The following is a 24,532-nucleotide window of genomic DNA, read 5'->3' on the forward strand; positions in this document are numbered from 1 at the left end:
ACAGCCTTAGAAAATGTATTATGTATATTTTGAGCGGCAAACCTTCAATCAGTTTCATTAAAATCGCCAAAGGCCAGGCAGATACCCTACGGCAATGCATATTTTAGATAAAAACAAATACTCAAGGGGTGGCCAAACTCTTTACATGGAGAGTTGTTCAAAGTTTGAATTTGTTATAAAGCAGAGGTTAACTCCACCCCCCCCGCCCACCACTTCTGATAAGAAAAACCAAAACACCCAGAGGAGCGCTCACCCTATAATTTATTAAAAGGAGTGCGAGAAGAGATGTAATCCATTTTTTCAGCAACTTCTGGTGGCTAAGTAAAATAAACCCTGACTTCACAATCAACAAGTAACAATTTATTTATCTAACTCTAACAGTAAGCAAATTAACTACATTATTAACAAACCAAATAAACCCCTTATAACTACTAACTATTTCTGAACAAACACGATTCTAATGGTATGCTGTTCCAATGAAAACAAGTCCCACATATATAAAACAAAAATAGAATTTAGTCTCTCAAAATTACAGCCAGGTTACATGTCTTTCGGAATGTTCTGCGTCTTCTCCATTAAATGTCGTGTCAGGAATGCATTCTCTATCAAATTCTTCTGTCAGAAATATTAATTAATTGTGCAGTAGGTACCTTTGATTTAGATGGTGCTTTCTCTAAAACTTACAGAAGACTGAGAGCTAGTGGTTCTCTTGAGAGCTGAGAGTTGTTAACTCTTGCAGATGGCAGTTCACACTGACATCTTCGCCCAATTGCAGCTTCTTGTATACCTTGATGATATATCAATATTCCTTACAATAGAATTGGTCTTACATTGTCAAAACCATCAGGTTTAAATTTAATTGGTGTTTGGTATCTGGGTGCCTGGTTCAAATTTAATTGGCTAAATTCAAAATTTGTTGCCTTGATATCAAAACAAAATTGCTGCCTGGCCTGCTGACTGTGCAGCCTTTTGATACAACTGTTTCAATTCAGATGCTCTGTGCACCTGCAAACCCACAAGCTGCTGCCCACAGACTTATTTTTGAATCTCTAAGCATAGAAAAAGCGCATCATCTTTTAAAGGGACCACATACTGCTTTCCCTCCTAATATTTTATAAACATCAATATTTTACAAACACAAAATTCTAACGTCCTGCCTTCCAGTCCACAAATACTCTGACAACTTCACATCAAATTCACTGCCACAGATTGTTGTTGAATCTAAGCCTACAACATATATGTAACTTACTCTAACTAAAGTATGATTCGAGGCAGCCTGTAGCAAAGTGTACACTTCAAAGCAACATCACTGAGGGAGAGAACTGGGCTTGACAATGGTTTTCACACAGTGAATTTCGGATTTGAGGATGTGGATCTAGATTGAATGTGGTTAAACATTTAAACATTTATCACAAGAAAGAGAGGAAAAAAATATATGAGTAGCTAAGGTTATTCGGTACAACTCGATAAATGGTGAGTGGCTTTAAAAACATAATCTGAATGCACGCCTTAAGAAATAAAACAAAGACTAATGATTCTTTATTAAAGTTTTACAAATGAAGCCCACTTTCAACATAATTTCTCACAGATGCAAAACAAACACGCAAACTCAAAGACAACTGTGTAGCGTGAAACAGAGCTTGTACTTGAAAGTTCTGGAGTCTACAATTGATTGATTTGGAAGAAAAACAACCTTCCATCAAATTCAGTATTTGAATAGAGGTAAGGAAAGTGGACTGCAATAATGCTGCTCATTTTGAAGAGGAAAACCAAACTATTATCAAAGCAGTTAATGACAAAAGTCTTGCTGTTGAAACAGCTACCCACCATGTAAATGAATAGAGGCACAATGCTCTGTAGAGCTCCCATGTACTGGCTGAGTGCTGCATTAAACCTCTCAATGTAAGTATCTGGACAGCTGACCTGCAGAGAGAATAGGTAATCTGCATAACCAAGTAAACAGTAGGAATATATTATTATATTACAATGAACACAGCATATAAAGAGACTATCATTTATACAGCACTGTTTACAAGCACAGGGCACGCCAAAGTGCTTTACATTCGATAAATTACTTTTGAAGTGTATACTTACAGCAATTGTAGGAAACATACAGTCAATTACAAACATTAATGAGCTGATGACCAGACTGTTTTATGATATTGATTGAGGGCAAAATATTGGCCAGAACATTGGGAATATCTTCCCTTCTCTTCTTCAAATCAAGGCCAAGGGATTTTTTTAATGTCCACATATTAGCACTAACCGACGTTTGATTTAACATTTCATTCAAAAAGATAGTAGCATTATAAGTTCAGCTGTTCCTTCCTTACTGCACTAAAGTGCCTGCCTTCATATTATTGTTCAAGTCCTGGATTGCATGTTCAAATCCTTCTGATTCAGAGATGAAAGTACTACCAATTTAGTCACAGCTAGCAGCACTATGAATATTCCATGATCTATAAAATGTTGGTCTAATTCATGTCCCATCTTGTAAACAGAGAACTAAGACTTTGCATGAAACAATGCAATTCAAGTAAAAAGGGGTCTCAAAACAAACTGTTTTATTTTCAGGTGCCAACAAAGCATTTGTTCACTTCCAGTATTTTGTGTTTTTACTTCGGGTACTCCGGTTTCCTCCCACAGTCCAAAGATGTGCGGGTTGGGTGGATTGACCATGCTCAATTGCACGTAGTGTTCAGGGATGTGTAGCTTAGGTGGGTTATAAGGGGATGGGTCTGGGTGGGTTGCTCCAAGGGTTGGTGTGGACTTGTTGGGCCAAAGAGGCTGTTTCCACACTGTAGGGATTCTATATTCTATATAAAGAGAACTGCCAAATGTACGATGATTCCAAGATACATTACTAACAATGATTATGTACCTCCATTGGCGAGTCATACTCAATGGAAGTGTTGAGCACCACCTCTGATTCACTCATCTTTCCATCATTTTGCACACTACAGGAAGTAGAGAATTGCTGCATTTACTGTAGAATTTTAATAAGCTTTGAGCATGGATTATTCAAAATATTTTGGGGGACTCCACATATGCAGAGAGACTACCTCAAAAGCACCCTCAGGGCTGAAACTACTAGAAATGTAACCATAGTATAGAAAGTGAGATAATCAAAAGATTGAAAAGTACAATGAAAAGATAAAGAAAAGTGGAAAAGGAGGAAAAACAGCTTCTCAATTTCATGGCAACTGCGTAACCCCAAATATCCTGGCCTTGACCTCTTTTCATGCTCTAATGTTGTTACATTAAGGGGTAATTTCATCACCTCCCCCTGATTAGTTTTAGCAGGGAGGGGAGGATCAGAGCAAAGGAAATTGCGGTGGTATCTTGCTCAATGTAATCAGTGTAATCAATAAACCAGACGAAAAATCAAAAAAATGGAAAAAATAATCTACTTTGAAGCTGCCATTCTATCTAGTGCAATCAATTAAATGCAGCCATTATGGATGGTTCATATCCCCGAGATTATGACACCCTCAAAATACTAGTGGCCCATTCACATCCTCTCTGATGTACAACAGGATAATTTTGTGTGTTTTCTCTCATCTGTTTGAAATAACTTGCACAGGATTGCACACAATATACGCGACTGACTAAATTCTTCTTAAATGTGTCTACAGAATTCACTTCAACCACTCTCTGTGGTAGCAAGTTCCATATTCTCATCAATCTATGGGTATCTTACATTGATGAATCTAGTCATTCTCTTCCCCACAAGAGGAAATATTCTCTCTGGATCCACTCTATTAAAACCTAGATTATGCCCTGTCTATTGTTTGGTTGTAGGCAATACAGAGGTCACTCAGAGCAAGCAGCTAGCTGTATCTGCCAGATGTCCTCTCTGGTTTGTATGCTGCATTGTCTTACATGGTCTAGACCATTGGTCGAGTTTGTTAAGATAGAAAGTTGCTATCAACAAGGCATTTAACAAACTATAAGCCCCCTTTAATTGACAACTTGTCATGTGACTTAGAAAAAGGATAAAAGATGGAGGTAAATGCTCCCAATGTCAAGATGAGCCTCACTGGAATTCTCGCCTAACTCAAGTCATGAATCTGAGCAAAGCCCATGTCATTCAAACCCCTATCAGATTCTACCCTGTTTCTTGTTTCAAGCTTTCAACTGTTTCACAAAACTAAACATGTTGATGGTATCTTAAACGGCTTCACCAGTCAATGGTTTCAGCAATAGTGTTACAGGATCGTAAGTAACAAAATAATAAAAAGGTGATCAAAGAATTCAGAATGACAGTTATTTATAATCATGTCAAGTAAAAACATACTTCTCCTGTAAGGTGCCATGCTGGAATCAACTAAGGTACCATTGAAATATCCAAATTAAAACAAATTAATTGAGTACATTCACTTATTAATGTACACAGGTGGGTGTTAGAAAGGAGACGGATTTGGGAGTTAAAATTGTTGGGACAATAAGTATACCTATATAAATTTGTCTGGAGTTCACAGTGGGAAGTTCATCTTGGCTTGACTCTCATTTGACTCCCCATACACCAGTCGCAAACATATCTGTTACACTGACATTGACAGCACCAGAAATATTCAAATCAAATTTCACACTTTATGAGGAGCAATGGCCATGATTGGGCTAATCATCTCAACACAGGAAATTTAAACCTGCAGCCGATAACCTGTCTGAAAGGAGCAACGGGCTGTTATAATGTTGATCCTAATCTTAGAGCCACAGATACTGTTGAAATTGCTGTCTGGGAGGGACGACTTCCCTTTACATTATGCACTATAAGCGAGCGAGCATGTAGAGCATTAGTTTAATTAACAGAAGATTTCAGTCATGTTGGTTGTAAGTGAGGTGTAAAGAGACATTTTGGGATTTTGTTCTGATTATCTTTTGGAGTTGGAGAATTTCTTTCAGAGTTTCCCTTCAACAAACTGAATAAATCTACAATAAAATATTGTGGGATACTGGCTCATTTTATTCCATTTTTTGTGCATTCACTGATATTAGCAGATGCACTTGTAAACTTTACCTGGCTTGGGAGTTGCTTCAGTTTTACACCACCACCACTTTCAAACAGAAACCCTTTAAGTAGTCATAACTAGACAACCATTATGTTTGTATTCTGTATGGACAGTATAAAGGTTTGTATTATTTGTTCTTTGGAATTTCACTGCCTCTGGCAAGACCAGCATTTATAACTGATTCATAATTGCCCTTGGGTAGATGATGGCAAACTGCCTTCTAGAACCGCTGCAGTCCATTCATTGTAGCTATATCCACAATACTGTTAAGAAATCTGGGATTTAGCTCATTGAATTATATTGCTTTTCATATATTACCAAAGTCAGGATTGAGTGTAAATTAATTAGAGGAGGATTTGAGGCTGTGATATTCTCATGCATTTGTTGCCCTTGCTCTTTGGTGGTAGAACTCAAGGGGTTTGGAAGATATTCTCAAAGAAGCCTTGGCAAGTGGAAGCAATGCACCTTTTAAATGGAACACACCGCTACCATTGTACACTAGTGGTGGTGATGGTAGTACTAAATGGTTAAGGTTTAAATTAATTTTTAAGTGGATAGGATGTCAAACAGTCTGCTTCATCTTGAAGATATTTTTAATCAACCTGTTCAGATATGATACTGTCAGGTTTCTTAAATATTGAGGGAGCTGCACTCATGCGGCTAACTGGAAAATACTCCATTACACTCCTGACTTGGGCTTTGTTGATGGTGGACAGATTTTTGTTTTTTTTTCAATATTCATTTGTGGGACGTGGGCGCCACTAGTTTGCCAGCGTTTATTACCCATCACTAGTTGTCCTGGAGAAGGTGATGGTAAGCTACCTTCTTGAACCACTGCAGACAATGGGGGATTCAGTGATGGTAATACCTTTGAATGTCAAGGGATAGTAATTAGATTGTCTCTTATTGGAGATGGTCATTGCTGGCATTTGTGTGGAGTAAATGTTATTTGCCACTTAAGTTGTGCAGGTTTTGCTACATGCAGGCATTGTAGGAGTTCTACAGAATTTTTACAACACAGCGTGGTGGTCCTCAGAAGCAAAAAAAGTTGAAAACCATCTTACTATACAAATTAATAATTCATCTGTCAGAACTATCATGCCTCAGTTCTTTCTCCGTATTCATCACTACTTAATGTCAGTATGACAGCAACATAAATTTTCTTGTCACTCAATAACAAACAGCATTCTACTTAGCTTCTGACAGCCCCACAGTGATATTAGCTTGCTGCCACATTTCAAATAACCCAAGTGATGTCCATATTATACAATCACAAAGTTCACCATCATGTTCCATCACTGTGGGTGTGGTATGATGGCGGGAAATTCAACAAAGGTAATGCTGTTGAATAGCGAGGGCAGATGGTTAGATTCTCTCTTGTTGGAGATGGTCATTGCCAAACACTTGTGCACAAATGTTATTTGACAATTATCAGGTGGAGGCAGAATACTGTCAAGCTTTTGCCCAAGTTATGGAGGTGCTGGTGTTGGAGTTGGACTGGGCTGGACAAGGTTAGAAATCACACAACACCAGGTTATTGGAAAACTCAAGCTTTCGGAGCCTCACTTCTTCTTCAGGCGTTAGATTAATACCTGCAGAAGGAGTGAAGCTACAAAAGCTTGTGTTTTCCAATAAACCTGTTGCTGTATGATTTCTGATCTTTTCCCCAAGTAACGCACAACTGAGCTTTGTTGGAGACCAGGTGACTGGACACTTTCTAAATTGGTGGTTTCTGACTTTATGGGGTTACTTATTCTCAAAAGGCAGGAAATTTGCCCAGACTCTCATCATTGCAAACTTTTAAGTGTTGTTCCTGTCCAGACCCAATCCATTTGTTTTTATTATTTTGTTTTATATGACCATGCAGACAGACAGTCACTTCCCCACCCAGCTAGATATCTTTTCCAAACCACTTAAACACACAAATGCCAACTATAAGCAGTTTTGAACAACTTGTAACACAGTTTGTAACAACTGTGTGTGTTTAGGCAACTAGTGCGAGATCATCTCATGATGGCAGGTAGCCACATATTTCTCTGGCATTCAATTCATTTCAAACAAAAACATTGTGAAAATTATGAATTTTGCACCAAAAGCATAGTAATGAATCACATCATCTTATCAATCAATCATTATAATAGGAGTCCCAACTATTTTTGAATATAACGGTACTGTACTGAAAGTTCATGTGTCATTTTTCCTGTCCAATAATTTTTCTGCCAGGTGTGGTACACCCCAACTATCACTCCTCTTTGTACCACAAGTACCAAAACAGGTCAATCAATAGGAGATAGCAAAAGCAGAGTCCTATGGTATGAATCATCAGTTTTCTTTTATTCTGGAACACAGACAGACAATTTGGCCTCATTCTTACTAGTCTGTTGGCTGCAGATGTATCTATCCATGACGGTATGGGTAAGAGTGACCACTGTATAGTCCTTGTGAAGGCAAAATCCCACCTTCATATTGAGAATACCCTCCATCGTGTTGTGTGGCAATGTGCCTTTGAATAAGATTTAGGCCCTCAAAACTGGGCATCCACGAGGCACTGTGGGCTGTCAATAGCAGCAGAACTGTACTCCAACACAATTTACAACCTCATGGTGCAGCATATCCACCACTCAACCATAACCACCTAGCTAAGGAATCATGCCTGGATCAATGGACAATGCAGGAAGGCATGCCAGGATCAGCACCAGGCATACCTAAAAATGAGATGGCAACATAGTGAAGCTACCAAACAGGGCTACTTACATGCCAAACAGCATAAGCAGCTCATGATAGACAGAGCTGAGCAATCCTACGACCAACAGATTAAATCTAAGCTCTGCAGTCCTGCCACATCCAGCTTTGAATGGTAGTAGACAACTAAACAACTCATTGGAGGAGACAGCTCAACAGATAGCCCCATCAATGGTGGAAGAACCCAACACATCAGTGCAAAAGATAGCTAAACTGAAATCAATAGGTATCGGGGGTAAACTCTGCACCGGTTGGACTCATACCTGGCACATAGGAAGATGATTGACTTCCTACAAGTACAGACATCTCAGCTCCAGGACATCTCTGCAGGAGTTCCTCAGGGCAGTGTCCTAGGCCCAATGATCTTCAGCTGCTCCATTAATGTGGTTCTCTCCTTCATAAGGTCAGAAGTGCTGTTGTTCAATGATTACACAAAGCTCAGCATAATTTGCAACACCTCAGATACTGAAGCAGTCCATATTCAAATGCAACAAGGTTTGGACAATATACAGGCTTGAGGTGACAAATGGCAAGTAACATTCGCGCTACACAAATGCCAAGCAATGACCATCTCCAATAACAGACAATCTAATCACCGCCCCTTGACATTCAATGGTGTTACTGTCACTGAATCCCCCACTATCAACATCCTCGGGGAGCTACTCGTGACCAGAACCTCAACTGGATTCACCACATAAATACATTTTCTACAACAGCAGGTCAGAGGCTTGGAATACACCAGCATAATAACTCACCTCCTGACTGCCCAAAGCCTGTCCCCCTACAAGGCACAAGTTAGGAGTATGATAGAATACTCACCATTTGCCTAAATGAGGGCAGTTCAAACAACACAAGAAGTTTGATACCATCCAGGACAAAGGATCCTGCTTGTTTGGAACCACATCTACAAGCATCCACTCTCTCCACCGCTCAGTAGCAACAGTGTGTGCCATCCGCAATATATACTGCAGAAATTCACCAGAAGATCCTTAGGAAGCATCTTCCAAACCCACAACCACTTCCACCTGGATAGACCAGGGCAGCAGATACATGGGAACACCACTATCTGCAAATTCCCCTGCAAGCCACTCACCATTCTGACTTGGAAATGTATCACCATTCCATCACTGTCTGATTTCTGGGTCAAAAACTGGAGGCCCCCTCCCCCCGCAAGGGCATTGTGGGTCAACCTACAGCACATGGATTGAAGCTGTTCAAGAAAGCAACTCACCACCTTCTCAAGGGCAACTAGGGACTGGCGATAAAGGCTGGCCAGCCAGCAATGCCCATATCCCACGAGTAAATAATAAAAAATGCTGAAGTATTTGCAGCAATCTTCAGCCAGAAGTATCAAGTAGATGATCCATTGCGGCCTCCTCCAGTGGTCCCAAGCACCACAGATACCAGTCTTCAGCTGATTCAACTCGCTCCACATGACATCAAGAAATGATTGGAGGCACTGGCTAGTGCAAAAGCTATGGGCCTTGACAAAATTCTATCAATAGTTCTGAAGATCTGTGCTCCTGACTTTTCTAGTCCTCTTACCAAGCTTTTCCAGTAGTTAAACTACTAACTCCACGACAAGGTAGAAAATTGCCCAGGTATATCCAGTGCACAAAAAGCTGGACAAATGCAACCCAGCCAATTACTGTTCCACTAGTCTACTCTCGATCATCAGTAAAGTGATGGAAGATGTCATTAACAGTGCTATCAAGCAGCACCTGCTCAGCATTAACTTGCTCAGCATCCGCCTCCCCCAGTTTAGGTTCTGCCAGGGCCATTCAGCTTCCGCCCTGATAACAGCCTCAAACATGGACACAAACCTGAGTTCCAGAGGTGAGGTGAGAGTGACAGCCTTTGACGTGAAAGCTGCATTCGACCGAGTGCGGCATCAAGGAGCCCTAGCAAAACTGAAATCACAGAGTATCAGGGGCAAACTCTAGTACTAGTAGCCTCACACTACTTTCCCATCCATTGGCCTATTAGAAAAATTTAGGGCAGCCATTTGAGAACAGCAGTTCAATAGGGAAATACTAAAACAGGTATAATTTTCATTTGTTGCCATTTTTGCTTTGAAATGAAGATTTGATTGTAAGCCTTAACAAGTCATTTCGTTCCACTTCCCTAAACCCTTGCAATTTTGTTCCTGTCCTACACCATCATGAACACAACCTTCAGACAATGACACTGCGATCCAGAGTGGCAGCTTTGGCTTTTCAGGGACTGTCTGGAAACATAATAGGCAAAGCAATAAAAAAAAACTCTGCATATCTAATATTAACTAACATCATCATTTCACCCAAATATTTACACACTGAGCTGAACTTACCATCTTGGGCACTATACATATGTAAATATGTGTGACTTCATTTAGAATAAGTTACTGCATTTAAGGGGCAACCTTTTAACATGGAAGGTGGTGCCTAAATGGAACGAGCTGCCAGAGGAAGTGGTAGAGGCAGGTACAACATTTAAAAGACATTTGGACAGGCACATGGATAGGAAAGGTTTAGAGGGATATGGACCAAAGGCAAGAAAATGGGACTAGTTCAGTTTAGGAAACCTGATCGGCATGGACAAGTTGAGCCAAAGGGCCTGTTTCCATGCTGTATATCTGATTCTAAAAGAGAGTCAGGGAGGACGCACTGAAAGATAAAGTATTTGGTCATATGGAAAAATGTTACCTTTACTTCCATCAAATCTATACTACTCAAATGGAGATTCAGTTATGAGAAATAACAGCTTTCTTTAAATAAAATGTGTTTTAAAATATAAAGTGTTTTTCCATTAACTTTAGAAAAGGACTCAACATTTGAAGAACTCGGCTACTGACAATCAACTTACCAGAAGATGTTTTACTATATATTCTTTCTAAAAATAAAGTGTGTGTAGCATAATTCAGGATCAACTGAATGTTAACGGTGTTAATTCTTAGTTACTAGCTTTCTGTCAAACTTACTTAGTTTCCTAATCTTTTATAAATCTGTATATAAAAATTAAAATGTTCAAACATAATATATTTTGATGGAGGTTCACACCCATTGAATTAGAATTCATTAACTGCATGAAATTAATTTTCAGTTTAGGGGTAGTCCTCATTAACAAGTTTGCTATTTGCCACTGCACCAGTCCCAAGTAAATAAAGTTCTTAATACAATGGAGATGCTATTAAAGAACTACAGCAGGTAAACCATGCAAGAAATGGAGAAGGTGAAATTCATCACATGCTGCAGCACTTAGCTACATATATAAAGGTAGAAGTAGGTAGCAGCTTTGATATCAGTAAGGTGAAGCTAAAACACAATATTCACCACCAATTACTATACACTGATCACAGCTGAAAGTGTGTAATGAACACTTGGAGACAGAATAAAGAACCACTTTTAGTACTCAGACGTCAGAAATGATCACTTTCAGGCAATGAAGAAAACATCAGAGAGAGAACTGGTAAAGTACGTAAGAACACCCTGGAATTGTTTGCATCACGTCATATGATTTTACATTAGACTATAATGACACCTACTGGCTAAAATGATTTATTGTTAAGTGAGCAGCAAAGCCTGTGCCCAAAGTTGCACTTTCAGCACCACCTAGAGTACTTGTCAGCCAACTTCAAGTTGAATTTATCTGCTAGTTATTACAAGCTATTATCCAACGCACAACACATACTTAAACAATATGTTACCACGATGTTGTTTAATTATAAGGAAATCACTAGTGCAGCACAGAGTAAATGTATACTAAACAATGACAATTGTAAATATAAATCCAGTCAACTTTAAAGGAACAAAGAATTGTTCAAAGAATCTGACAACAGTATTGCAAGAACATCATTACAATCTTTCTAAATTTTGCTGCCTAGGAATTTTAATATGCAGCTTTTACCATTTTACCAAGGAATGAATGAATAGCATTGATAGCTACAGAGATGTGGCTAAGGCTGTTCAAGACTGCGATCTCAATATTCATGGGTATTTGACATTATGGAAGAATAAGCAAAAAGGGAAAGGAGGTGGGGTAGCATCGCTAATAAAGGATGGTATCAGTGCGATGGTGAGTAGTGACTTTGTTGCAATAGACCTTGATGTGCAATCAGTTTAGTGGAAGTAAAGAATAGCAAGGGAAAGAAACCACAAGTGGGTGTCACCAATAGATCCTCAAAGAGTTGTCTCACTATAAAACAAAGTATAAATTAGGAAATTGTGGAAACTTACGGGCACTACATTGTCATGGATGATTTTAATCTGTGTATTGACTGGACAAATCAGATGGGCAAGGATATCATCCTCCATCACTTTCACAACCTGCAATCTGACCCCACTACCAAGGACATTTTTCCCTCCCCACCCTTATCTGCCTTCCGGAGGGACCGCTCTCTCCGTGACTCCCTTGTCCGCTCCACACTCCCCACTAGCCCCACCACCCCTAGCACTTTTTCCTGCAACTGCAGGAAGTGCTACACCTGCCCCTACACCTCCCCCCTCACCCCCATCCCAGGCCCCAAGGAAACCTTCCACATTAAACAGATGTTCACCTGCACATCTGCTGACGTGGTATATTGTATCCGCTGTTCCCAATGTGGCCTCCTCTACATCGGGGAAACCAAGTGGAGGCTTGGAGACCGCTTTGTGGAGCACCTATGCTCGGTTCGTGACAAACGACTGCACCTCCCAGTCGCGGACCACTTCAACTCCCCCTCCCACTCCTTGGACAACATGTCCAAGCTGGGCCTCCTGCAGTGCCACAATGATGCCACCCGAAGGTTGCAGGAACAGCAACTCATATTTCACTTGGGAACCCTGCAGCCCAATGGTCTCAATGTGGACTTGACAAGCTTCAAAATCTCCCCACCCCCGACCTCATCCCAAAACCAGCCTAGCTCATCCCCGCCTCCTTGACCTGTCCGTCTTTTCTCCCACCTATCTGCTCCTCCCACCTCACTGACCAACCCCTACCCCCACCCCCACCACCTACCTACCAGCCTCATCCCCGTCTCCTTGATCTGTCCGTCTTCCCCTGACTGACCAACCCCCATCCTAACTCCCCACCTACGCTCACCTTTACTGGCTCCATCCCCGCCTCCTTGACCTGTCTGTCTCGTCTCCACCTATCTGCTCCTTTATCCACCTTCCATCCGCCTTCCCCTCTCTATTTATTTCAGAATCCCCTTCCCCTCCCCCATTTCTGAAGAAGGGTCTAGACCCGAAACGTCAGCTTTCTTGCTCCTCTGATGCTGCTTGGCCTGCTGTGTTCATCCAGCTCTACACCTTGTTGTGGTAGAATTTGAAGTTTTTTTGAAAGACTGCAATCCAGATCTTAAACTAGCGACCCTCAACTTAAAATAAGAGCAATTACATACAGCAAGATTGTTTAAAGCAGGTTGAGAAAACAAACTAAGTCTTTAATGAAGCAATAACAGACAAGTAAGTAAATATTTCATACCACTCAGTTAAACTTATTCTGGTCAAACAGAAGTACTCGATAAGAAGGATAAATCACCCATGGTTGAAAAGGTAGTTGAAGGGAGAATCTAATCAAAAACTAAGGTATACAAAGCATCAAAAACTGCCACTTTGCCAGATAATTGGGAATTTCTTAGGAATCAGCTGTGGATGACTATATAACTAATTAAGATCAAATTAATTATTAAATTGGCAAGAAATATTTACAAAAAACTGCAGAGCTTAGCTGTGTATATGGAAAGAAAATAGCTAAACTGTGGTTAGGACTTTTGGAGAATGCAGCTGGGGAACTGATAATAGGGAATAGGAAAATGGCAGATAATAAAGCCAATATTTTGCAACAATCTTCACAGGGGAGGATGCTGTAAACATCCCAAAGATATCAAGTAGGTAAAGCGCAAACGGAGAAAAGATCTTCTAACACTCTCTACCATGAAGGGTAAAGTATTTGACAAACTAATGGGACTGAAGGCAGACCAGTTGCCAGGACCTGACAGCCTGCATCAAAAGATTTTAAATTAAGTGGCTGCATATATAGTAGAGGAATTAGTCGAAATATTCCTGAACTCACAGGATTCTGGGTTGGTTCCAGAGGATTGGAAAACTGCTAATGTCACTCCCCTATTCAAGAAGGGAGGGAGGCAAACAGCAGGAAACAACAAGTCAGTTGGCCTAGCGGGTCATTGGGAAAATGCTAAAGTCCATAATTGAGAAATAAAAAGCAGGTCACTTAGAAAAGCTTAATGCAATCAAACAATGTGAACATGGCTTTCTGAAAGCAAAATCATGTTTGAAAATGTTGCAAGAGTTCTTTGAGAATACTGCAGAGTTGTTAAAGGAGGGCTGCGAGATGGATTGTATTTGGACTTCCAGAGGCATTTAACAAGGTGTCACTTAAAAGGTTACTACATAAAATAAGTGCTCACAGTATTCACTGCCATTCACTGCCATTCACTCAGTAATGAGTTCAACTGTCCACCTAGAAAATTCCATGCCACTGATCATGGGTGCTGTGGGTCCTTACGTGGCGGATGAGCTTGATCCTAGAGCTGCATTGCCAACCACACACTTGGCATGTGTTTCCAGGTGAAATTGGTCTTTCGACTCAAGATCACTGGCATTCCTTTCTCAGCCTTGTTTTCCATATTTCCTCTTGCCAAGAGGTGCTGGTGAAGAATTGTGTCCCTTCAGACAGGAGAGGCTCCTCCAAGTTGTTTTCTTCTGAGCTGGGGTGTCCCAAGCATTGATTTCTATCTTGTATTTCTTGAGGTAAGCCTTCAGGGAGTCTTTGAAGCACCTCCTTTGTTTTCCTCTCATTCAAGTCCTTTGAGCTCAGCAAGATTATTTCCTTTGGTAGTGAGAACTCAGGCATCCTAAAGCAAGTGGCTGGCCTGGTGAAGTTAGTTTTGAATGATCATGACCTCAATGCCGGTCCTATTGGCTTCTAAAAAGGATATTTGTACACCCGCCTTCCCAGCTGATGCACAGAATGCGCCAAAACAGTGTTGAACAGTGTTAAAAAGTGTGCTTTAGCACTTGACGCGGCATATATATGTAGTCAAAGTTTCTAAACAACAAAGAAGAGTTTGAACACTGACAGTCTTATGCTCGAGAACCTTAGCACAGCAAACTGTTTTAACCAGCACCTTACGAACTTGCACTCTCAATAAACCAGCAAAAATTATATACTTCAAATACAGAAGTTTACTGCATTATCGCCATCTCCACAATGTCCAAGTCAGTCAGTTCAGGTTGTAAGTGAGAAGTTTTATTTAAAGCAAAGTTGCATCATTATTTAAGTGATTTATGCTGTGAATAAAGTATAACAATGGCGTGTATACCTCCTGCATAATGTTTCTATCACTTAGTGTGTGTTTTTACATTGATCAAGAGGTCCACATAATCAGAATATTTGATCAACCAGCACACTCTTGTTCCCATAGGTGTTGGTTAATAATAAGTTTGCTGTATCAGCACAGATATTGCGATTGTTGAAGGCTCCCATCCTAAGGTGTCTGTAGGCAGCACTCACGATGGATCTCCACATCAATGTCTGCCTTAAATGACAGTTGCCTCTCCAGATAGTGGAATTATTCCTCATTTGGGAGGATTTCTCCTTTGATCTTAATGGAGGGGGAGACTGGAACTTGCCCTGGGTCAGATTGGGAAATGACTCAAGTTTTCTTGAGGTTGAGGCCAAAACCAATTCTTCAGTATCATTTTGCAAAAGCGTTAAGCAAGGTTCAAGATTCTCTTCCAAAAGAGCAGAGTAGGTGTCATCATCTGCATACAGTACTGAAGTTCCACAAGCTATGTCAGTGCCATTTTCTTCTTGGATTTAACTGGTTGAAGTCGAAAAGTTATTCATCCATCCCGTAGACAATGTCCTTACCACTTGTTCTTGACAAGGCAAAGGATGGTAGCAATGAAAGTGGAGAAAAGGATGGGGTTGATAATATATCCCTGCTTGACTCCAGTCATGACCTCAAAAGGTTTTTATTATACTCCCATCAGTGAGGATCATCGTTAGCATCTTGTCGTGGAGGAGATGGAGGGTGCTGACAAATTTCTCAATACAACCGGTCTTTCACAGGGTCTTCCATAGCACTTTTTAACTGGCTGAATCAAAAGGTTTGGTCAGATTAACAAAGATCATATGGAGTGGTCGATGTTGTTCCAGACATTTCTCCCAGTTGTCGAACAGTGAACATCATTCCATTGTTCTACGGTTTGGTTAGAAGTTACATTTCCCTTCAGACAGGAAGTTCCTCCATTTGTTTCTTCTGAGCTGGGGTGTCCCAAGCATTGATTTCTATCCTGTATTTCTTGAGGTATGCCTTCAGGGAGTCTTTGAAGCACCTCCTTTGTCCTCATCTTGTTCGATTCCCTTGAGCTAGGCAAAGAAGATTTGCTTTATCAGTGAGAACTCAGGCATCCTAAGCATTTGGCTGGCCCAGTGGATGGATGGATGCCTTTCTGGATGGATTTCTTCAGAGACTGGGAGAAGGCGGCTCACAGTATTACAGGTAATTTATTAGCCTAGATTAAGGATTTGGAACACACAGAAGACAGAGTCGGGATTAATGGGTTTTTTTTTAGGTTGGAAAGACATGTTTAATGCCACAAGGATAAAACCTGGGCCTCAATTATTCAGCATCTACGTTAATGATTTAGAGGAGGGGCCACAGTATAATGTATTGAAATTTACTGATGAAACATAAAACTAGGTGGGAGGATGTGTCGTTGAGGATATAAGGAATCTGCAAGGGGATACAGATAAGTTGACCCAGAGGGTCATGAATGCATCAAATTCTCTATGCCAGACAGCTGTGGAGGCTGGATCACAAAATAGTTAGAGGAGGTAGTTAGATTTTTGAAATAGTCGAAGAGTTGAGGGGTTTGAAGAGCTGAGGCCTGTGACAGTTCGTTCATGATCTTATAAAAGGGTATGAGATACTGGACACAAATCAGGAACATAAATATTAGCCAATATTCTTCTTCATCCAAGATGCTGATGCCAATTAAAAAGCATTTATATGCATTTTCCTCAACCCCAGGGCATTCTAAAACTTTTTACAGCCTATAATATGTGATTGAAGGGTTCACTGTTGTAATATATGTGTTCTTACTGCTGTTCAAATTAAGAACAATGCCTTAAACATGAATCATGAGTTAAGATCTGGGACATCCCCAAATCCAAATATCAAATGAATTAAGCTCTTTAATTATAGGTTAATATTAGATATAGAGAAAGTACTCATAAGACCAGAATCTGGGGTCTAAATTCAATCTGGCCATTACATGCTCTGTTACTCTCTCTTCTTTTCCCCGTCAGACTCGACTGAAAATTGGTACCAGCTCACCCAGAGAAACACAGAAACACAGAAGATAGGAGCAGGAAGAGGCCATTCATCGTGATCATGGCTGATTGTCCAACTCAATAGCCTACTCCTGCTTTCTCCCATTAACCTTTGGTCCCATTCGCCCCAAGTGCTTTTTTTGCTGCCTCTTGAATATAGTCAATGTTTTGACATTAACTACTTCTGGTGATAATGAATTCCACAGGCTCACCACTCTTTAGATGAAGAAATGTCTCCTCACCTCTGTCCTAAATGGTCTACCCCGAATCCTCAGACTGTGACCCCTGGTTCTGGACATGCCCACCATCAGGAACATCCTCCCTGCATCTACCCGGTCTAGTCCGGTTTGAATTTTATGAGTCTCTATAACCCCCTCATTCATCTGAACCACAGAGAAAACAATCCTAACTTAGTCAATTTCTCTTCATACGTCAGTCCCACCATTCCCAGAATTAGCCTGGTAAACCTTCGCTGTACTCTTGACAGCAAGAGCATCCTTCCTCACTAGGGGAGACCAAAACTGCACATCATCATGTGTGGCCTCATCAAGGCCCTATACAACTGCAACAACACATCCCTGTCCCTGTACTCAAAACCTCTCACAATGAAGGCCAACAAACCATTTGCTTTCTTTACCGCCTGCTGCACCTGCATGCTTACCTTCAGTGACTGGTGCACAGGGACACCCAAGTCCCGCTGCACACTCTCCTCTCTCAATTTACAGCCCTTCAGGTAGTAATCTGCCTTCTTGTTTTTTGTTACCAAAGTGAATAACCTCACATTTATCCAAATTATACTGCATCTGCCATTGATTTGCTCACTCACCCAACTTGTCCAGTTCTTGCTGAAGGATCTCTGCATCCTCGTCACAGTTCACCCTTCCCACCCAACTTGGTATCATCTGCAAACTTTGAGATGTTACATTTTGTTCCCTCATCCAAATCATTAATATATATTATGAATAGGTGGGGTCCCAGCACCGATCCCTGTGGCATCCCATTAGATACTGCCTGCTAATTTGAAAACGACCCATTAATTCCAACTCTTTGTCTTCTCTCTGCCAACCAGTTTTCTATCCATCTCAATACATTTCTCCCAATCCCATTCGCTTTAATCTTCCTCAATAATTGCTTATGTGGGACTGTGTGCCACAGGCATGAGCTGCATCTGGGACGTACCAGTGATACCAGCAACTCCCCGCCTATAACAACAGGGATTCAGAATTACTTTGAGCGACATTGGGCTTCCCAATTCACCTATAACTCATTTACCTAGATTGGATTTTTTGCAAGATGACTATCCGAAAAAAAAAAGGAATTTTGTTTAATTAAATAATTGAGGAAAGAAAAGTCCTTACCTCAGAAGCATCCTTTGTAATCAAGTTTAAACACTCTCTACAACAGACTGCATTTTTGCACTACCGCTACACTTCATTCTCATATCTTTCTTTAGTCACAAAAGGTTTCAGTCATACAAGGAGCATGAGGATGGCGAAGTTTGAAACTCTGCACTGGCTGATGGGATGAAACCCTAATTTTACGTCAATGCTATGCACTGATGGGAAGCTCATGCTGTTGATGACATCGCCACAAATGAAAATGACCCATTCTCTGGAATCCTAGCTGTACTGGCAAACCAATGATTTGAGGCAAAAAGAACAGTAAACAAATATCTTTTATCGCAGAAACCTATCAATGGGGTCCACAATTATCAACAATGATTTGTTGTTCAGGAAGACAACAATCAGATTTTAAAATTTCACTCAAGCATCAATTCGCAGGTACATAACAACAATCTCACAGTTTCAAAATTATTCAAATACACTGCACAAAGTAATTTATTTAAATAGAACAACTTAGGTGTACATAGCCTGCATAAAGCAATAAAATATGCCAAGGTGCTTTACAGGAGCAACATGAAACTGGAGTAACACCAGGCCACATGAGAAGAATTAAGACATTTGACCAAAATCTGGTTAATAAGGTAGGTTTTAAAAGTGAAATACAAAAGGTAGAAAGATACAGAAAGGGCATTCCAGAGCTTAGGGCTTGGGCAACTGAATTGTGACGACCAATGTGGAACAAATAAAAGTGAGCAGACTCAAGAGGCCAGAATTAAGTGAACATATCAGAGATTGTAGGCTGCAGGAAGTTACAAAATTACAGAGAAGGGTAAACCATGAGGGGTTTGAAAACGAGATGGAGAATTTTAAAAGCAAGATGTTGCTTAACCAGGCCTCTAAAGATAGATAAAAAGGAAACACAGAATGGTAACAGCACAGAAAGAAGCCAGTCAGCTAATGTCCATATCAGTTTTCTTTAAGAGTTACTCAGTGGGACTCAATCCCTGACTTTGCCCTTTAAATTTTTTCTTCCAACAATTATCCAATTTTCTTTAGTGAGCCATAATTGAATCATCCTCCATCACACTGTCTAGAAGGGCATTCAAGATTCTGAACAGTAATATACAAGAACGCTTTTCCTCATGTTACCTCTGGTTCTTTTATGAATCACTTTAAATCTGTGCCCTCAGAATTGTAACCCTTCCACCAATGGGAAGAGTTTCTATCCACTCTGTCCTGAGCTCTCATAATGTTGAACACCCTTGTCATATCTCCTCTCAACATTCACTTCTCTAAAGATTACATTTCCAGTTTCACCAATCTAACCACATAACAGAAATTGATGCCAGCAGCGGCTCAATTGGTAGCAATCTCAGCTCCAAGTTGGTTGAAGACCAATTCCAGAACTTCAACATGAAAATCAAGGCTGACATTCTACCACAGCATTGTTGGAGGTGCCATTTTTAGTATCATTTTAATGACTGAAGTCCTGCTTAGCCTTTCAAGCAGATGTTAAAAAAAACTACCACTGCCCGTTTCAAAGAAGAGCAGGAAAGTTATTCCCGATGCACAAGCCAATGGCACCCCTCAAACAAGCATCACAAAACAAATTACCTGGTGACTATCACACTGCAGTTTGCGGACACTAGTTAAACACAAAATAGCTGCCACACTGACTACAACAGTGACCACCCTCTTCGCAAATTACTTTCAGCCATCCTGAGGTAACAAAAGACTTTATTTGAAAGGAAATTGTTCTTACAATTGGTTCTACGATCGGTTCTCTTTTCTCACACACACAAGAATGTGAAGTTAAGCAAAGGCTATGGATTAACAAAATTTACCCTTCAAAAGTTTCCTAGCTGATGGTGCTTGGACTAATTAAAGCAAAGCATTTACAACAATGAACACTGACTAATAAAAACTGATCGGTCCAATATCCAACTGGCAATATCAAGATAAGAATAGCTTATGTTGGTACAATTCTCAACGTATTGGGTACAGGTACAGAGGCTCAATATTAACATCATCGTGTGAAAGGCCCTTAGTCTCAGGTTTTAACCAGGGAAATAACTGCATAGATTTATTACCATAACCACCACTATCATAATAAAAATAATGCCCAAGAAAATGTATAGCAGGTACGCAAAGAAAACAACAGATATCCAGTATAATAGTACCTGCAGCTCCTCTGAGACTCGTCTTAAGTGAATGGTTATCTTTGTGATGAGGTCACAGTACATCTGTTCTGAATGCTGCTGGCACACACACTTGTAAACACAGCTAAAAAAAAAAGAAAAAGAAACATAATCTAGCTTTTAGCCTTAGCATTGCTCATTAGATGCTGTACTATTCCTCTATATGCAAATCAGATGAGTTGACGGAAAACAAAGTTCTGAAAACTGGGCAACTAATTGACTAAGGGATTTGACCGCTTACAAGAATGTTTTTTTTCAATCTTCAGATACCACATCTTAAATCCAGAACAGGGTGAACTCATATCTTTATCCACATTCATAGACTATGAGCTCTACTGGAAAAATCAGTATTTATTGCTCATTGTGAAATGCCCTCAGGAAGATGGCAATGAGTTACCTACATCACTGCAGTCCGCATCATGCAAGTACATCCACAGAGATGTGAAGTGGAAACAATGATAGTTTCAGTTGTAGTTATCAGTCGTTATCAATGCACAAAATTAACGATTTGAAAATAATTTAGCAATTTCACCTTGAGAAAATCAACAGTGTAATAAATGTAAGAATCATTACCAGGAGAGATTAAAGTTAATTGTTGAGGCAGTGTTGCAAGTTTTATCCTACATTTATCAGAGCTACATTTTCCCTTGCTTTAGTTCATCTTTGAACTATGGGAGTCACAGGCAAGGGCATCTTTTATTGCACATCTCTAAATGACCTTGAGAAGGTGGTGATGAAGAACTTTCTTGTGTCATTGCGGTCCATCAGTTCTACTAGTTGGGAGTGACAGGATTTTGACCCAGCAATGATAAATGAATGGCCATACATTTCCAAATCAGGATGTGCACGATTTGGAAGGGTATTTGCTGATGGTGGTATTTCTATACATCTGCTGTTTTTGTCCTTCTAGAGGTAAAGATCGCAGATTTGAAGGACTTCATGAGGTGCTTCAGTGCATCATGTGGATGGTACACATTGCAGCCATGTGAATAGCAGGCCATTTATCTCCTTCAGCCCATTCCACCTTTCCGTGAGATCATAGCACTGATCACAATCTGCATCCTGGTGCCATCAACATGCCTTTCTCCCCACATATCTTAATAACTTTACATTAACTAAAATCTATTAATCAATCTTAGTTTGAAAATGATCAATTATTTCAGCATGAATTGCCAATGGAAGAAGAGATTTCCAACCTTTGACTCTGTGTAGAAGAATTTCATAATGTTACCCCTAAAAGATCTAATTCTAATTTTCAAATAATAATGACTGGACCCAAATTCCAAAAATCAGCAGAGGTAGGGTAGATAAAGAGGAACTCAGTTCCACTTAGCTTCTTGACCATTTCAAATTAAACCACACCTAAACCTCAAAATTCAACAAAATGCAGGCACTGTCCCAATTTTCGTTCCCAGGTCCGGAGTGCAATTTCAAAAATCTCCCAGCTATATGATCTGAAATTTAAAAAGGGCCACCCGAGTTTTGGATTTCTGGTCTGGTGGGGGAAGGGCCTGGATTGGGAGTCAGGTCAATGTGACCAGGGAGGAGACCAAAAGGGTTCCTGCTCATCAAAATGGGCTTAGTGAAAATCTTGTCTACAAGCTCTAGAACTGCACTCAAACTACAAAAATAAAGATTTCAACAGAAAACAATTCTCCTGTTCTCAACCCCTCATGTGTGTCCCATCCATGCTACCCCATGTCTATCAACCCAAACCCCATGGCTCTTCATGCCCCTATGGCAACAGCACCCACTTCCACCTACCACACTTTCCCCTTCACATTTCAGGCCCACTCATTGATAATTGAGGATTTGCAGCTCCAACAACACTCAAGAATCTCAATACTATCCAGCACAAAGCAGCCATCCCAAATAAAAGCAAACTACTACAGATGCTGTAGACCTGAAATAAAAACAGAAAATGCTGGAGAACCACAGTAGGTCTGGCGGCATCTGTGGACAGAGAAATAAAAAATCAATGTCAAATCCAACATGGCCCTTCTTGCAAATTGAATTGCACTTTGCAATTCCAGAGATTCCATTATTTTCGTCACAGTGGAGATGCTCTCTACCCTAGCAAAAATGAGGGCCTACATCATGTACCCTCTTTAAATTTAACCTTTGGAGTCCAGGTGTCATTCTGGTAAATCTAAGCTACACATCCTTTCAAGGATATCCTTCCTGTGGTATGGTGACCAGAAATGCTCACAGTACTCCCAAATATGCTCTAATCAAAGCTATGTATACCTATAGCATAGTTTCAAGCCTCTTGCATTCTAAGCGTCCAAATTAAAAAGTCTCACTTTCCTATAGTCTTTGATTATTTTCAGTGCCTGTCCATCAACTTCCAAGATTATTTAGATCTCCACTGTTTCTACCTTTTTGCCATTTAGAAAACATCTTTGTCCAACTCTTTTAGGTTTAAGCAATCATATTTACCCATCATGAAACCAATTTGCCCAGTCTTAACCGTACAATTAATGTATTAATTTTTCTTTGCAATTTCATACTCCTACTGTTTACAATGCTATTATTAGTGTCATCAGAAAACTTGCTTTTACTTTCTATCTGATTATTTAAATCACTGATAAATATGGCAAGGAAAGATTTAAGTGATGAGTGAGAAGCTGATCAAGTGGGCTGCTGTCTTGGATGCCAATGAGCATCTCGAGTGTTGTTGGATTGCACCCATCTTGGCAGGAGAGATTGCTGAATAGTATCAATGGGTGTACCAAAAAAATCCCACTCTGCAAAACAGACATAACTCATTCTATTCAGCATACATTTTACGCCATTCTTTTTAAATGATTCCAAGGTGCAACATTTAAGGGTCTATTAAGCTCAATTAGCACAACTACTTGCCAAATAACATTTACCTTTTTTTTTTTATAAAAGGCTAACTGAAAAACTGGAACAGCAAGAAACTCATCTAAAGGTGGTCTCAGGATCTCACCGCAGTAATATTCTTATAAGGAGCAACAGTCTTGCACATTCAACAGAACTTATTACTTGCTATGAGGTCAGGAGGAAGCTAAAGGAATGCACGTTCCAGCTCATTATCAATCTAATCTGAATGATCTATTTAGTGAGTTCAGACATTTAACTCTTTACAATCGATTGGATTTATATTCACTTATAAAGGGGGAATTTTCAAGATGGCAACTTGAAACTGGTGGATTGTCACATGGATCAATCCTGGGCCACAATTATTTACAATATATATTAATGATTTGGATGAGGGAAATCACCAAGTTTGCACATGATACAAAAATAGGTGAGAAGGCAAATAGTGAGGGAGGCACAAAAAGTCCAAAGAGGAATGTAGACAGGGTAAGTGAGTGGGCGGGCAGATGGAATATAACATATGTAAAGGCACGTGTATGCATTTGTCAGGGAGAATAGAAAAGCTGAATATTCTTTAAACGGGGAAAGACTGCAGAAAACTGCAGTGGGATTCTGGGGGTCCTCAATCATGAATCACAAAAGCTAGTATCTAACTTCAACAGGTAATAGGGAAGGCAAATGGAATGCTGATCTTTAATTCAAAGTAAATGGAATATAAAAGTAGGGCGATCAAGGTAAACATATATGACTACACCTTATCTAAGGTGGTCTCATGGCTTCAGGTTAACCATGGGCAAGGAAATATCCTGCTGATTACCATGTACCGTGTTCCTTCAGCTGATGAATCAATACTTCTCCATGTTGAGGGTGGCAAAGATATTCTGGGTGGGGGTTTAAGCTGGCCAGCTCCTAAAGGATATAACTGCTAGACTGAGATAGTAGGAACTGCAGATGCTGGAGAATCTGAGATAACAAGGTGTAGAGCTGGATGAACACAGCAGGCCAAGCAGCATCAGAGGAGCAGGAAGGTTGACGTTTCGGGCCTAGACCCTTCTTCAGAAAAAGAAGGGTC

At 40.2% G+C, this 24,532-nt stretch overlaps 1 protein-coding gene across 1 annotated transcript in view; it reads right to left on the minus strand.

Annotated features, from left to right (window-relative positions):
• The window catches only part of cacul1 (CDK2 associated cullin domain 1), a 61,474-nt gene that overhangs the window by 28,300 nt on the left and 8,642 nt on the right, over nt 1-24,532 (minus strand). The window contains exons 3-4 of the mRNA XM_048609209.1: nt 20,599-20,701; nt 1,828-1,923 (exon numbers count right to left, since the gene is read on the minus strand). Coding sequence (XP_048465166.1) covers nt 1,828-1,923; nt 20,599-20,701 — 199 coding nt within the window. The remainder of the gene's footprint in view (nt 1-1,827; nt 1,924-20,598; nt 20,702-24,532) is intronic.

Source organism: Rhincodon typus, chromosome 20, assembly GCF_021869965.1.
Source record: "Rhincodon typus isolate 14 chromosome 20, sRhiTyp1.1, whole genome shotgun sequence".
Taxonomy (NCBI): Eukaryota; Metazoa; Chordata; class Chondrichthyes; order Orectolobiformes; family Rhincodontidae; genus Rhincodon; species Rhincodon typus.